General features: G+C 35.5%; 1 protein-coding gene and 1 pseudogene across 5 annotated transcripts in view; one reads left to right on the forward strand and one right to left on the reverse strand.

The window, feature by feature from the left end:
- MKLN1 (muskelin 1) overlaps positions 1 to 14,212 on the reverse strand; it is a gene marked incomplete at its 5' end in the record, with an annotated part of 355,190 nt that overhangs the window by 51,933 nt on the left and 289,045 nt on the right. For all 4 annotated transcript variants that reach the window (XM_082661471.1, XM_082661472.1, XM_082661473.1 and 1 more), the window contains 3 exons: positions 709 to 838; positions 3,955 to 4,176; positions 10,961 to 11,173. In XM_082661471.1, coding sequence (XP_082517597.1) covers positions 709 to 838; positions 3,955 to 4,176; positions 10,961 to 11,173 — 565 coding nt within the window. The remainder of the gene's footprint in view (positions 1 to 708; positions 839 to 3,954; positions 4,177 to 10,960; positions 11,174 to 14,212) is intronic.
- Positions 12,819 to 13,305, forward strand: LOC309827527 (transcription factor BTF3-like; annotated as a pseudogene). The gene has a single exon. The product of its transcript is annotated as a transcription factor BTF3-like (transcript).

Here is a 14,212-nt window from a genome sequence, read left to right on the forward strand (position 1 = left end):
ATATTTATAAATAATAGATAAAAGGAAAAGCAAGCTGATCTAATTTCTCACCCTTTGCTCTAATTAGGCATTTTAAACCATTGGGTCTTAAACAAATACCATTCTTCTGTGTATACCAATCACAAGCAAAGTGACTACTAAGCAGGGTAACTATGTAAATTATCCAAAATAAGACACTTTTGAGAGTGAATGGGGCACTATTAATAATTATACATGAACTGGCATTATCTCAGGCAAACTAGTTACCCTATCACCAGGAGAATAACTTCCTGGATGCAGAGCTTGTAAAGCTATATGGCATTACCAATGAATTACGTGAAGTCTTCCCTCAGAACAAAGACATACTCTACTATATGTGCCTAATATACAAGTCACTTTAGTGAGGTGGAAAGAATTAGCAAATACAGGATAATACAGTTTTTAAGTTATTAATTCTTACAATCACCCATTACAAGCACACACATAATTCCTTTAGAAATTCACACATTGTCTTTCTGCTCAAAGGAAATCACAATAATAATTCATATAGTATTTTTAAACAGGTTGAATTAAATAGTTTAGCTGGTAGAGGGTTTTCTTCCTTTTAGAATCACTTCAGTTAAACAAATGGGAAAAGGATAAAGAATGGTTAGAAAGAAAAGAAAATGGGATATAGTCTTCTACCTAAAGTAATTAAGACATGAGAGAAGAATCACTAAATGCCTTTACCCATTCCAGAGTCTTTCTTGGTACCATCTGATATTATGTCTACATGATCAGAATCCACATCATAACTAAAGAAATCATTCAAATAGGTCTTTGATCGCTGGCCACCAAATACATATAAGCAACGATTTTTCTGAAAAATAAGAAAAAAAGGGCAAAGAAGAAAAAAAGTCATTTCCACGAAGAATTCAGAATGATCTTTTTAAAATTTAAAACTCTAAAAAAGTAATTTCATGAGAGATTCCATGCAATGGAGTACTATACTGGTACAAAGCAGAATGAGGAAGCTCTCTATATACTGCTAACAGGTAATCTCTAAGATATCCTATTAAAGTAAAAAAAGAGCAAGGTGCAGAATAATGGCTATAGGGTGCTGCCTTTGTGTAAGAAAGGAGAAATAGTAATGTGTGTTGTGTTTGTTTCTTTCTTCAAAAAGAAACAAAGGAAACTAATAAAGGACAGCTATAGGGGAAGTGACAGAACAGGAAGACAGGGATAAAAACCATATATCTCCAAAAGGATACTGACTTACGGTTTTGCCTTTAGAACTATGTATATGTTTTTACTTAATTAGAAAACAAAATTAACTTAAAAGAAAAAATAATCTTTGAAAAAAAGTGAAGCAAATAAGCCTATATACAAAGCCTGTATACAAAGATATGATCACACAGAGACACGTGATCACACAGAGAAGTAGTATTTCTAGTGATTTTAATTCTTGTTTTTGACTCCCATCCCTAGTAGGCAATATCTTAAACAGAAAAATAATCAGAAAGCAATCTTAAACAGCACTCAGTGATTTTGTTGTTAGTTTTGCTATTCTGTAAACTATTATAGAAAGACAGAGCAAGTAACATATTGTCATTAGGAAGTAGGATTTTAACCTTAAAAGATACACAAAAACAAAATCAAAGATATTAAATTTTAAAACTCTATGATCTTAAATTTGACTTGGACATATCAGTATGAACCCATGATTTTTCTCTTACTAAAAAAGACATACATACATATATGCGCGTGTCCATATATGCAAAGGTATACTGGGAGGTGGGCACTCCCACTGGCTGAAGATAGAGAAAAATTAAGGAATCAAAAAGAATAATGGGGCTTCCCTGGTGGCGCAGTGGTTGAGAGTCTGCCTGCCGATGCAGGGGACACGGGTTCGTACCCCGGTCTGGGAAGATCCCACATGCCGCGGAGTGGCTGGGCCCGTGAGCCATGGCCACTGAGCCTGCGCGTCCAGAGCCTGTTCTCCACAGGGAGAGGCCACAACAGCGAGAGGCCCGCATACCGCAAAAAAAAAAAAAAAGAATAATGACAGCATTGGATTAAACACATAAAATAAATAAAATTCCCAAGTTCATAATAATAATTAAAAAAAACCAAAAACATTGGTAAACTCTAGAGCCTCAGCTCATTAACATGAAAAGGTGACAGAGGAAAAGAATCAAACATTTATATTACCTATCCTGTGCGGTTTACATATTAGGGTAGCCAGTTAGTTAACGAGGATAAGCTTTTATAGTACAATCACAGTTAATAAATGAAGAAACTATGTGATTAGAAAAATGACCATTTTTCAAACCCTACTAAAATCTATGACTATAGATTAGTCTATGACTATAGTCACTATAGTCTGTGACTATCAGTGGCTGCTAAACCCATCAGATAACAAGTTGACAGGAAACTTTATAATTGATCAATCAGGCTGTTAACACCTAAACCCACCAGAACAATTTTAACATCACCAAAAGTATGACAACTACACATTAAATGTCTCTTTATATCTTGCAATTAGACCAGCTGTGAAGTATTCTTGCAACTCCCCTTTTGGCCTGCCCTAAAAAGCAGAGTGAATCTAAACTAAATTCAAGCCTCTGGATCTACACACCAGCTCACAGGAAATACCGAAGATAGAGGATCATGTTAAATGACACCATGAGTATAAAATCGGTCACACTGAGAAAATGGGAAATTCTAGATTTACTTGCTTTAACAAATAAGTGGTATACAGAGGGAAAAAAATAGGACAGGGGAGTACTGTTATGGATTAGAAGAAATTTAAGAGCTTTAACAACCAAATGCAATATACATAGACCTTTTCTGGATCCTGACTTGGATAAAACAACTATGAAAAGGTATTTTTCAGTATTTTAGGGAAAAAATGAATGCAATATTAAATGATATAAAGAAATCATTTTTGTCAATACTTTGGTTGGGTTTTATAATGATACTATAATTATGTTTTTAAAACGTCCTTACCTGTTAGTGATACAATACGGTATTTATAGGTGTAATGATACAACGTCTGGAATTTGCTTCAAAATACCCCAACACAATAAAATTTAAGAATAAACTTAAAAATCAAAGAAACATTAAAAAAAAGATATAAGTGGGTTAGATATATGAAAAATGAACAGTCGAATAATGCTAACTGTTGAAACTGATAAATAAGTACATGGGAATTTATTATTTTCTTCTCTCTACTTTGGTATATGTTAAAAATATTCCACAGTGTATTTTTAAAGTTATGTTCACAGCAAGAAGCCCAAGTTTTCACTATAGCACATAAAAAGGTTAAAGAGGGCTTCCCTGGTGGCGCAGTGGTTGAGAGTCCACCTGCTGATGCAGGGGACACGGGTTCGTGCCCCGGTCTGGGAGGATCCCACATGCCGCTGAGTGGCTGGGCCCATGAGACATGGCTGCTGAGCCTGCGTGTCTGGAGCCTGTGCTCCGCAGTGGCAGAGGCCACAACGGTGAGAGGCCCGCGTACCGCAAAAAAAAAGAAAAAAAAAAAAAGGTTAAAGAAATGTCTGTATGCTGGGTTTTGCTGATAAATTTTAATTCTATTAAGTCAATTCTTAACCCTTTGCACTTAATGGAGAGTAGCAGAGGGGAAAATAAGAACAGATAAGAAAATTGATCTTCTAGACACTAAGAGAAAACAGTAAGTAGAAAGGTATATAAGAAAGAGAAATAGCTACTACATTTAAGCAGTGAGGTTAGTCATTAAAGTGCCTAGATTAGTACTCAGCTGATAACTACTTAGGAATTATTAGGTTGACAGAAGAATCTTATAATTAGCAAACAGTTCCGTGTTAAAGGTAGCTTTGTTTTTGTCTATCATTGCCCACACATTTATTTCTAATGAAAAATTTACTCTTACTGAAGAATTAGATTTCACCACTTCTTTTCCTATTGAGAGATACATGACACAATAACATAAGACAATGTACAGAATATTCTTACTGAGTGGAATAGCATGCAGTGTCCTATACGAGACTGGATGTCCTCAGGCCCAGCATTACAGGAGTCCTCGCGAAGAAGTTTCCAGGTTTGACACTGACAGTTGAAAGCAAACAATCCACTGAATTGTGGTTCACTGGCTCTGCTGTCGTCTACACTGCCATTACACGTCAAAATTCTACCACCAAAGGTGTAGATCATATGTTTTTCTGAGTCCATACACATCTACAGAACAAGGCAAAGATTGAATAGTTTTAGATTGTTCCTATCATATGTGCTAAAATGAAACCAATGTGTGCGGTTTTAGAATCTCAAAGAAAGTGAACATTGTTTTAATAACACCAAATACCATCCCTGATTATCATATGCACTTATTAAAATACTGCTCAACACCTGGCAGAGATTCAGGATGGATTTCTAAATACCTTTTCAGGTTTCCATTTTTTTTCCAGTGAGAATAAAATATGATGGGTTAAGGAGCTTTATGCTTTCTTGAAGCTGCATAATTTTTACCAAATCAACCAATAATACATTAGGTACTGACTTATAACTAAGAGTAAACACTGATCATACTCTGTGGGCAAACAGTGATCACATCCTCCTTATAAAAACTCCCTTCTCTCCATTCTAGGCAAGCATTCCTCTTGCTACCATTTAATAAGAGAGAAAATATGTGAATAAGAGTGATGCAGCTTAATTCATCTCTCTGCATTTATTTTACAAAATTCTTCAAATTATGTTGTCACCAGATAGCAAAACAAACACAAGAAAAGACATTTGCAGCAATCAGTCTCCAGGTGAAACAAATTCTATTTCGAAGAATACGTAAGTTCAAGTTGGTAATTAGATGCTGAATACAAGTGGCATTTATGTTTAAAGAATAAAGTGTATGTAAAACACCTATTTTTTTATTGTTGTTGCTAAAGCACAAATACTAGCCATTATATGTTCAATTCTCTCCTCCCATCAATTTACTCCTGCTACTTATCTATTTTTTGTATTGTTTTTGATAAGAAACTATTAAAATAATTGTAAAGCTTATTTTAAAATTAATATTAAATATTAAAAAGAAAGGATTCTAGCGCCTCCTAATCTTTCTTTACCTACCACTGAAAAGATTCACTCACTTGCCATTTCCCAGGTTTCTGGCAGACTTCCATAAATTAAGATGAAAATCTACAGTTCCTTAAGGGTGAAATCTTCGGGAACATGGTTGAAAAACTGAGATGTCAAAGCTTTCATGTCCCTGGCACTACAAAGAAAAGTGATCCTACCCTTTAATCTTAAATGATTATATCATGAAAAGCAATCCATACATTGTTGAGGGACACACATAATGTGAGTGTATTTACACTTTCGTAAGTTCACAGATTCATACTAATTTGGTTCAATCTCTGTTATCTAGCCCCTACGGTTCTACTTTATATGGCTACAAAGGGAGCTTCTCTTTCCTTTTGGGGATATTTAAATTTCATTTTGATATAGCTATTCTCATTTGTTATCAGGGGAGAGGCATAAACATCTTTATCTTAGTAGCTCTTTCTTGCATAGCAGACCAAACCAACCCAAAAAGGGAGGGACAAAGATACTGTTTAGCTTGATTCTTCCCCATATCTTAGAACAATGACACAAGACAGAAACAATTTTATTCCTTCAGCTTGGTTCTTCCCTGAATAAGATAGGTAGTTTCAATGAGGGTCAATTATCAAATAACAAGTTTTTGTTTGTTTGTTTGTTTTTGGTTTTTTTTTGTGGGTACGCGGGCCTCTCACTGTTGTGGCCTTTCCCGTTGCAGAGCACAGGCTCCGTTGCAGAGCACAGGCTCCGGACGTGCAGGCCCAGCGGCCATGGCTCACGGGCCCAGCCGCTCCGCTGCATGTGGGATCTTCCCAGACCGGGGCACGAACCCGTGTCCCCTGCATCGGCAGGCGGACTCTCAACCTGGTGGCGCAGCAGTTAAGAATCTGCCTGCCAATGCAGGGGACACAGGTTCCAGCCCTGGTCCCGGAAGATCCCACATGCTGTGGAGCAACTAAGCCCGTGGGCCACAACTACAAAGCCTGCGCTCTAGAGCCCGCAAGCCACAACTACTGAAGCCTGCACGCCTAGAGCCCGTGCTCTGCAACAAGAGAAGCCACCACAATGAGACGCCCACGCACCGCAACAAAAGAGTAGCCCCGCTCACCGCAACTAGAAAAAGCCCGCACAGCAACAAAGACGCAACACAGCCATAAATAAATAAATAAGTAAATAATAAATAAATTAAAATAAAATAAAAGCAAATAAATAATGGATAGCCACTTATTCCCCACCCCATCCCCAACTGCTTTTTAATTTAAAACCATCTATTTATTTTACTTTATCACATGAAGACAAAATTGGCTAGGGTTAGGTTGGGTTCAAGATAATTTCCTCCTCACAAAATTTGAAGCTATTGCTATAAAGCCTTCTAAGTAGTATTGTCCTACCCACTACCCTACCTCCCGCCAACCTCCAAAAATGCCTCATGTTAATCTGATCCTTGCTTACCTACAAAGGTAACCAGTTTTCTCTGTAGCTTTTAGAATTTTCTCTTCCTCCTTGGTTCTGAAATTTCATTAAGGAAGTATCTAGGTAGGGATATTCTTTTTTCATTCATTCTGATCTGCACTTGGAATTTCTTTCATTCTGAAAACGATCTTTCTTCAGCTCTGAGAATTTTCTTCATTTTTACCTTGAGCGGTTTGTTCTTGTTGTTGTTTTGGCCTCCATTCTCTTTCTAGAACTCCTATAAGGTGGATGTTGGAACTTCAGACCCTTTTCTCTGTTTAACTTTTCTCTCATAATCTTACCTCACTAATTTAGTAACCATTTAGAGGTATGTCCACACTGCTTTTTAATCTATTTACTGAGATTTTAATTTCACTATCGAATCTTTAATTTATAATTTTTCTATATATTTCCTTTTCATGAATGCAATAGCCTCCTGAATTGCTCTAAGAAATCACTTAAATTTATCTTAAAGACTTCTTCAATTTACACTACAAACCGTTCTTCTTTGTTGATTCTTAATCTGTTGAGTTCAGTACCTCATATCTCATAGTATTAATTATCTTCAAATATTTGGATTTGGGGGTTATTGTTTTAGTCTTCTTTGTATCTGAGAATCCCTATTCATCTGCCTGTTGCATATACAGTAGTCTATCTCAAGGGACTGGGTAAGGCAAGATGAGACATGATGCTGTGAAAGGTTCTGCAGCAGCTCTCCAGTGCCTCTTAGGAGTATTGCTCTATCTGTCTGGCTCCAATGACCACACTGAACACTTGACCTATTAATAATGATCACAGTTCAATGCTACTCAGTCAAACTGGAAAATGTCCTGCTGTTTCATCTCCAACTGATCATCTAATGTTTGCCCCAACTACATGCTTTGAGACTCAAGTTGCTGCTATCTTATAGGTTGTGGTTTCTTCTGGTTGGATCTGATCCTACCTGCTTTCTATTTGAGAAATTCCCTCAAATATTTTAAATTCCCTAAGGGCATTCTTTCTTCTTTTTCTACACTATTACTAATATATTCTCGTCATTTCACAGGATGTTGGGCAGGAGGAGGGTAAAAATACATGTTCAGCCTGCCAATGATCCACAATGACCCAGGGAGAATGCCAATGAGCTGAGATCTCCAATACTGTGATTAAAATTTCTCCTGTCATTTCTTGATTAGCTCACATTCCATTTTCTAGCAATTTCCTCAAAATGTGCTTATATTTGAAGGACAGTTTGGCTAGATATAAAACCCTTGGCTCACACTGTCTTTTCTTTGAATACCTTCTAGATATTGCTCTATTGTCTCTTGGCACTGAATACAGCTGTAGAGAAATCTGATATCAGTCTCATTTTACTTCTGGATCATTTCATCTAGTTGCCCACCAAATGGCCTCTTTATCTTTGAAATTCAGTGTTAGTAATATATATATCTTACAGTTGAATGCCTAGGTCAATTTTCCCTGAATTTATCAATATCAGGTCCTCTTATACTACGTGGAATAGGCTTCCTTCTTGAGGAAAGTCTTCTTGAATTTTATGTATAAATATTTCTTCTGTTCCATTGTTTTGGTTTTCTTCTTTAATGTCTCCAATTATGTGTACGTTGGCTCTCTTTTGCCTGCCTTCTCTATCTGTAATTTTCTGGCTAGCCCTTACATCTATATTTGTTTTCTTTATCTGCCTTTCTTATTTCTTATGACCCTAACCTATTCTTCTTTATGTTCCTTGTAAACTAGTCTTCATTTTTTGAAGTGTTACTATATTTTTCTTCAATTTCTTTCTTGAGATTTACCAGGTCCAGTTATTTACCAGGTCCTATTATTTGGCCATCTCATCTGCATTCTTGAATGTATGCCTTGTAGTTTTCTTCAGAGTTTCAAGCTTCATTAAGTCAATTAATTCATGTTAGAATATTGGAATATAATTTTCATCTGCTGTTGCATGAAAGAAAGTTTTTGCTATTCTTTTTCCTTTTATTGTTTTTCTTTAGAGTACTTCTCTAAAGATTTGGTGTTTACTGCTTTTTAGTTTTTCATATTTAAAATGAGCTGAATTCCCCTGGACCAGATAATACAAGGTCCCTATGGAAGTGTGACATTCTTGCTCAAGGACTTCCTCCTCTATTGCTACTGAACTGAATGGCTTCTTCAAAATATGGCACTTCTGTGAAGCCATCTTCTCTAACCTTGAACCTCATCTGGTTTAGGGGGCTTCTATCTTGAGCCTTGAGCTCCCCCAGTTCCTTCAATGGACATGCATAAAGAGCCACTGTCCCCACTTGTCATAGTGTTTCCTTTGCTTTTGGAAGATGGTGCTTTCTGATATCTACCACTTATGGGTCTTGCTAGGCACTTTCCACATGGTATTTAACTGACTCCCCCAGTGGCTGCACTGGGTTCAATTTCTGCTCTGCTCATGACACTTCCATTACGATGTACTTCTGCTAAGCTTCCTCTACATTCCCAGTTCTCCCCATTACATTGCTGTGAGTTTCAATACAGGTTCTGGGTATTCCAGTTGTTTTTGGCTAAACTTACAAGGAATTGGGAGTTGTGGGTTTTCTTTGGCTTCTGGTTTTGCTGAATATGTGACTTGTGTTTTTTTAAAATCTTTTTGTTTGGTTCTCATTGTTCCTGAAAGATCACACAAAGCAACAACATGGAAAGCTTCAGAACTAAGCTGCCACTGTGTCCTTAGGAAATACAAATGTCTTTGAATTTTAATTGTTTTAATATGTTAAAATTCAAAATGGCAAAGTAACTTTTAACCATATCTTCAGGCCTCTAACTTTCTCACGTTCCTCTCAAATTTGAATGTTAAGTGTCAAATCTTAAAGTGTCACAAACAACTCCAAGTAATTTTTGGAGTAGGTTCCAACTTATAACTTTATTTTCATGAAACAGAACAGAAAATGGAGGCTTATACATTGTGTTAATTGTTCAAGGTCACAGAAGCAGCTGGTGGCTGAATTAGCACTGAAATCCTGGCTTCTTCACCCCTAGTGTTCTGTTAATAACACCTAATGAGTTGAAAACCAAGCATTATTGAACCTAGGCTTCAGGGAACATTCTGTTTTACCAAAGTCAAGAGAAACAAAGGCCCCCACACAAGGACAGCATATGTGCTATACTCAGATTACCCCTAAGTTATTCTTTTTTTCAACCTGTAAAAACATAAGCCTCTTTTGGAAAAGAAATTTGTAACCAGTTGGAGGCAAGAAAATAAACTGTTTCCCTAACAACGTTATCTGCTGATGTTCTGTTTTTAAAAGATCAGAAGAAGTCTAACTTTTTTGGGAGTTCTTATTTTCCACATGAACAACACTGAGGATGTCAGCAGAGAAGTGCAAAGCTTTACAGAGCTCGGTTACATACAGCCAGCACAAGTTCCAAATTCAATCTAGGGAGTACTCTGAAGACTAATGTTTTTGATTTTCCACCCACCACATACTCAATAGACATATAAGCCACTCCTCTTTTCCTTACCATTCTCCTATTAAAACTACTTGTTAGTATAAATATGGCAGGAGGAAAGTTTTAAAGCAAAGAATTAACAAAAACTGGTAAAGAAACAATAAATAAAGACTTGGGTTTTAATGCCTAGATATTAGGCATAAGCTAGATTCTGTCATAAATTCTAGCACCACTCCCCATTTCTCAAGTAATACATAATGCTTTGTTCATCAATAGTGTTACAGAGTTTTTAAAAGTCTTTTTCTTCCCCATACTCCAAAAACCTTTGGATATGGGTTAAGCAAAGCAAAACTGCCTACAGAATTCAAAGTGGCTACTCTTTTGTTTGAGGTAGTACTGACCTGTACTGAACTGATATAAGTTTTCAAAGACAGATAACAATGACAATGGGGATGATGATATGACAGCTACATATATATTAATATTTAAATGGTTTAAGAGATTGCTGTATGTAGTCTTCTTGTCTACAACATCATTCTATGATTTCTATTGGTGCTGAATTTAAACTTCATCTAGTACACGCCAAATTCGTACCTGTTTTATACTGAGTTTGTGATTATATACAAAAGTAAATATATTTCACTCGCATTGGAAGAAAAACTCTATATTTCCAATTCTTGAACTCATTATAAAATAATTTAAAATTTTCCAGGAATGTAGAATAAAAAGTTTTAAAAGGGCAAGTTGTTATTGGTATGATTTATGAATATCATAAAACTAAATCTGTTTTTCCTAATATGTATTGCTCCATCTACTCTCTATAAATTTTTTATAAATTAACAACTGTGTTTTGAGATCTTAGTATTTTATTCTGCACCAAACAAGAGAAAATAACTTTTAAAGAATAACTTTATATCTACTGAAACAGTAATTCTTTTTATTATCTGTCATAGGTATTTGTAGTAGAAACCACCAATAGAAAACTCAGCATAACATGTGAAATAAACTCTAAGAGCAACAGTCACTGAGCACTAATTAATTCCACCATACAGTTATCTGTGCACCAAACCTGATGATCAAACACCAGTTTCGGTCCTCCATCAGCAGCAGTATCCTCACTGAGTAACATCCATGTGTTTGTGTCAATGTCATAACGATAGAAATCACTTTTCAGAGATTTGCTGTTCCTCACAGAGGAATCCAAATAACGCCCCAGTGTGTAGATTTGCCTTCGTTGAATGTCAATGCACATTTTATGACATGATCTAGCACTAGGACCATTCTGTGGAGAGCAAAAAAAAGAATGAAAAGAAAAAAATTCAAAGAATAAATAACAGAAGACAAAATTAAATGCCGTATTTTGTTTACTTTCACGAAAAGGTTTGCTCAGAATCTTGTATCAAGTCCAACTAATATATATGTCCAATACTAGGCTTAAATCTCTAGGGGAAAATAAAAGAAGCAGTAGGAGACACAAATCTTACTTAGAAAAGCTTAAACTCTACCAGGAAAGATGAGATGAACTATTCTCTATTCTATGGCACTCTGTTTATAACACTTATATGGCTTTTACTATATACTCCATTACATTTTAGTCATTTGTGTATAGACCTTAATTCTTTTGTACATGTCAATCTACTTAAAGACACATTTGGTTTTTCAAAATATTTTTGTACGCTTCATCAGAATCTAGCATAAAACAGGCACTCCTAGAATATTTAGAATTTCATAATTGGTAGGAACCTTAATAAAAGTGTAGTTTAATGATCTCCTTTTAAAGATGAGGAGATAAGCTCAAAGAGGAATGATATCACCCTGAAAGCTAGTAAGCTAGTGACAGAAGCAGAATGAGAATCCAAGTCTTGACTTCTTCATCCAGCCTTTACATTATATAAAATTGACTCTCCTGACAATAAATGACTCAGCTGCATTAAACAACTAGGGAACAAAATGAAGAACAATATATTATCAATAAAAATTAATTAGTTGAGATCACTTGTATCACAGGACAGAATAAAAGGTAAAAAAAGAAAACAAACAACAAAAAACTGTAGTATAAGGCCCAAAAAAGGAGTTCATGAAAAAATAAAAAAAAGGAACTTCAATTGGGTAGGACTGGATTATCTGAAAGAGGGAAAAGAAAAGAGAACTAATATTTGTTAAATATCTACTAAATTCTGTCTATATTATTACTATGTATGTGTGTATATATTTCATTTATCCTTGTAACAACTCCATAAAGAAATAATACCACCATTTCACAAAGTCTAAGTAATCTGTCTATAGTCACAAAACTAAGATAGAGAATCTAAGCCCCAGTGTAACCAAGCCAAACACTGTGTTCTTTCCACTCTTCCAGATTGTTTTCTCCCGAAGATAAGAGAAACAAAAGCAAAAATACACTAAATACAACGTGTGGGGTTATGACTGAGATAAAGAATTCCTGCCACAGAAATAACAGAGTTGAAGTATAAGGCAGAAATAGAAAGCCTGTGAATGACTGACAGAGGAGAACTGAATGTAATCTTGCAAGCATTAAAAAATTATTATAGGTTTCTAGAGAAGGATATAAAATAAAAAAGCAGTATTATAGGAAGAGTAATCCAGCATTATTTAGATTAAATGAAGGAATAAAAATATTAGACAGGAAGAACAGTTTGACATTAGTGTTATTAATCCAGATATTAAGTTGATTTAAATCTGCAATTTAGTGTTCACACTAATTACTATTTTAAAAATTATTTTTAGAGATTTTTGTGAAGGGAAATCTTCAGCAGATAAGGTAGAAATGTTACTTAAGAAAGAATTTCCGCTCCAGCGGCCATCTTGCGTCCCTGTGTGTGTGCTCCTAACCTCAGCTGGTCTGCCCGAGAACCCCTAAGTGCCAACCCTAGTCCCCTACACGGCCCCATTTCCATTGCAACAAGATGAAAGAAACTATCATGAACCAGGAGAAACCTCGCCAAACTGCAGGCACAAATGCACAGTGGTGGGAAAGGAACTGCTTGCAGAAAGAAGGTGGTTCACAGAACAGCCACAGCAAACGACAAAAAACTTCAGTTCTCCTTAAAGAAGTTACGGGTAAACAATATCTCTGGTACTGAAGAAGTGAATATGTTCACAAACCAAGGGACAGTGATCCACTTTAACAACCCTAAAGTTCAGGCATCTCTGGCAGCAAACATTTTCACCATTACAGGCCATGCTGAGACAAAGCAGCTGACAGAAATGCTACCCAGCACCTTAAACCACCTTGGTGCAGACAGGCCGACCAGTTTAAGGAGACTGGCTGAAGCTCTGCCCAAATAACCTGCGGATGGAAAAGCACCACTTGCCACTGGAGAGGATGACGATGATGAAGTTCCAGATCTCGTGGAGAATTTTGATGAGGCTTCCAAGAATGAAGCAAACTGAACTGAGTTAACTTCTGAAGAAGAAAAATCTTGAAGAAGTTACTGGGAGCTGCTATTTTATATGACTGCTTTTTAAAATTTTGTTTATGGATCTGATAAAATCTAGATCTCTAATATTTTTAAGCCCAAGCCTCTGGACACTGTGGCTCTTTTCGGTTTTTGCTTATATACAATTCATTCTTTGCAGCTAATTAAGCTGAAGAAGCCTGGGAATAAAGTTTAAAAAAGGTTAATAAAGTTCTTTACTTAGTAAAAAAAGAAAAAAAGAAAGAAAGAAAGAAAGAATTTCCTCTGTAATTAAATAATCTGAAAAACAAGTATCAGGTAAGATATAATGTATCGATGCCATATTTCCTAGAGTGTAAAATCTGAAGTTTTAATAGGAGAATAACAGAATTCCTTGCTTCAGCTTAATTAGCACAAGTGCTATTAAAATGATGAGCAAATTACTCATCAAATTACAAATTAACTAAGGAGAAAAAAGGGAATAAAGATAAGACTAGAAACCAAGAGACTACAGAACAGACAAAAAAAATAGAGAAAATTAATAAAGTTTTTTTTGAAACATTCATAGAATTATAAACCACTAGCAAGACTAATTTTTTTTTAAAGGGAGAAAATACAAATTGCCAGTATCAGAAATGAAAGCAATACTATCAATAGAAATTAAAAACAAAATAAGGAACTATCATTGAAAAACACAGTAAAATTTGACCATGTAGATAAAATGCACATATTCCTTGGAAAAAATATAACTTATTAAAATTGACACAAGATGAAAGAGAAAATCTGAAAACTTGGATTCATAATTTTAAATCTTTCCACAAAGAGAAGGCCAGCCACAGATGCCTACACTCGTAAAATTTATCAAATACTTAAGGAAAAAAATAGTATCAATTTTACACAAA

Source organism: Grampus griseus, assembly GCF_964374135.1.
Source record: "Grampus griseus genome assembly, chromosome: 9".
In the NCBI taxonomy this organism is placed as follows: domain Eukaryota; kingdom Metazoa; phylum Chordata; class Mammalia; order Artiodactyla; family Delphinidae; genus Grampus; species Grampus griseus.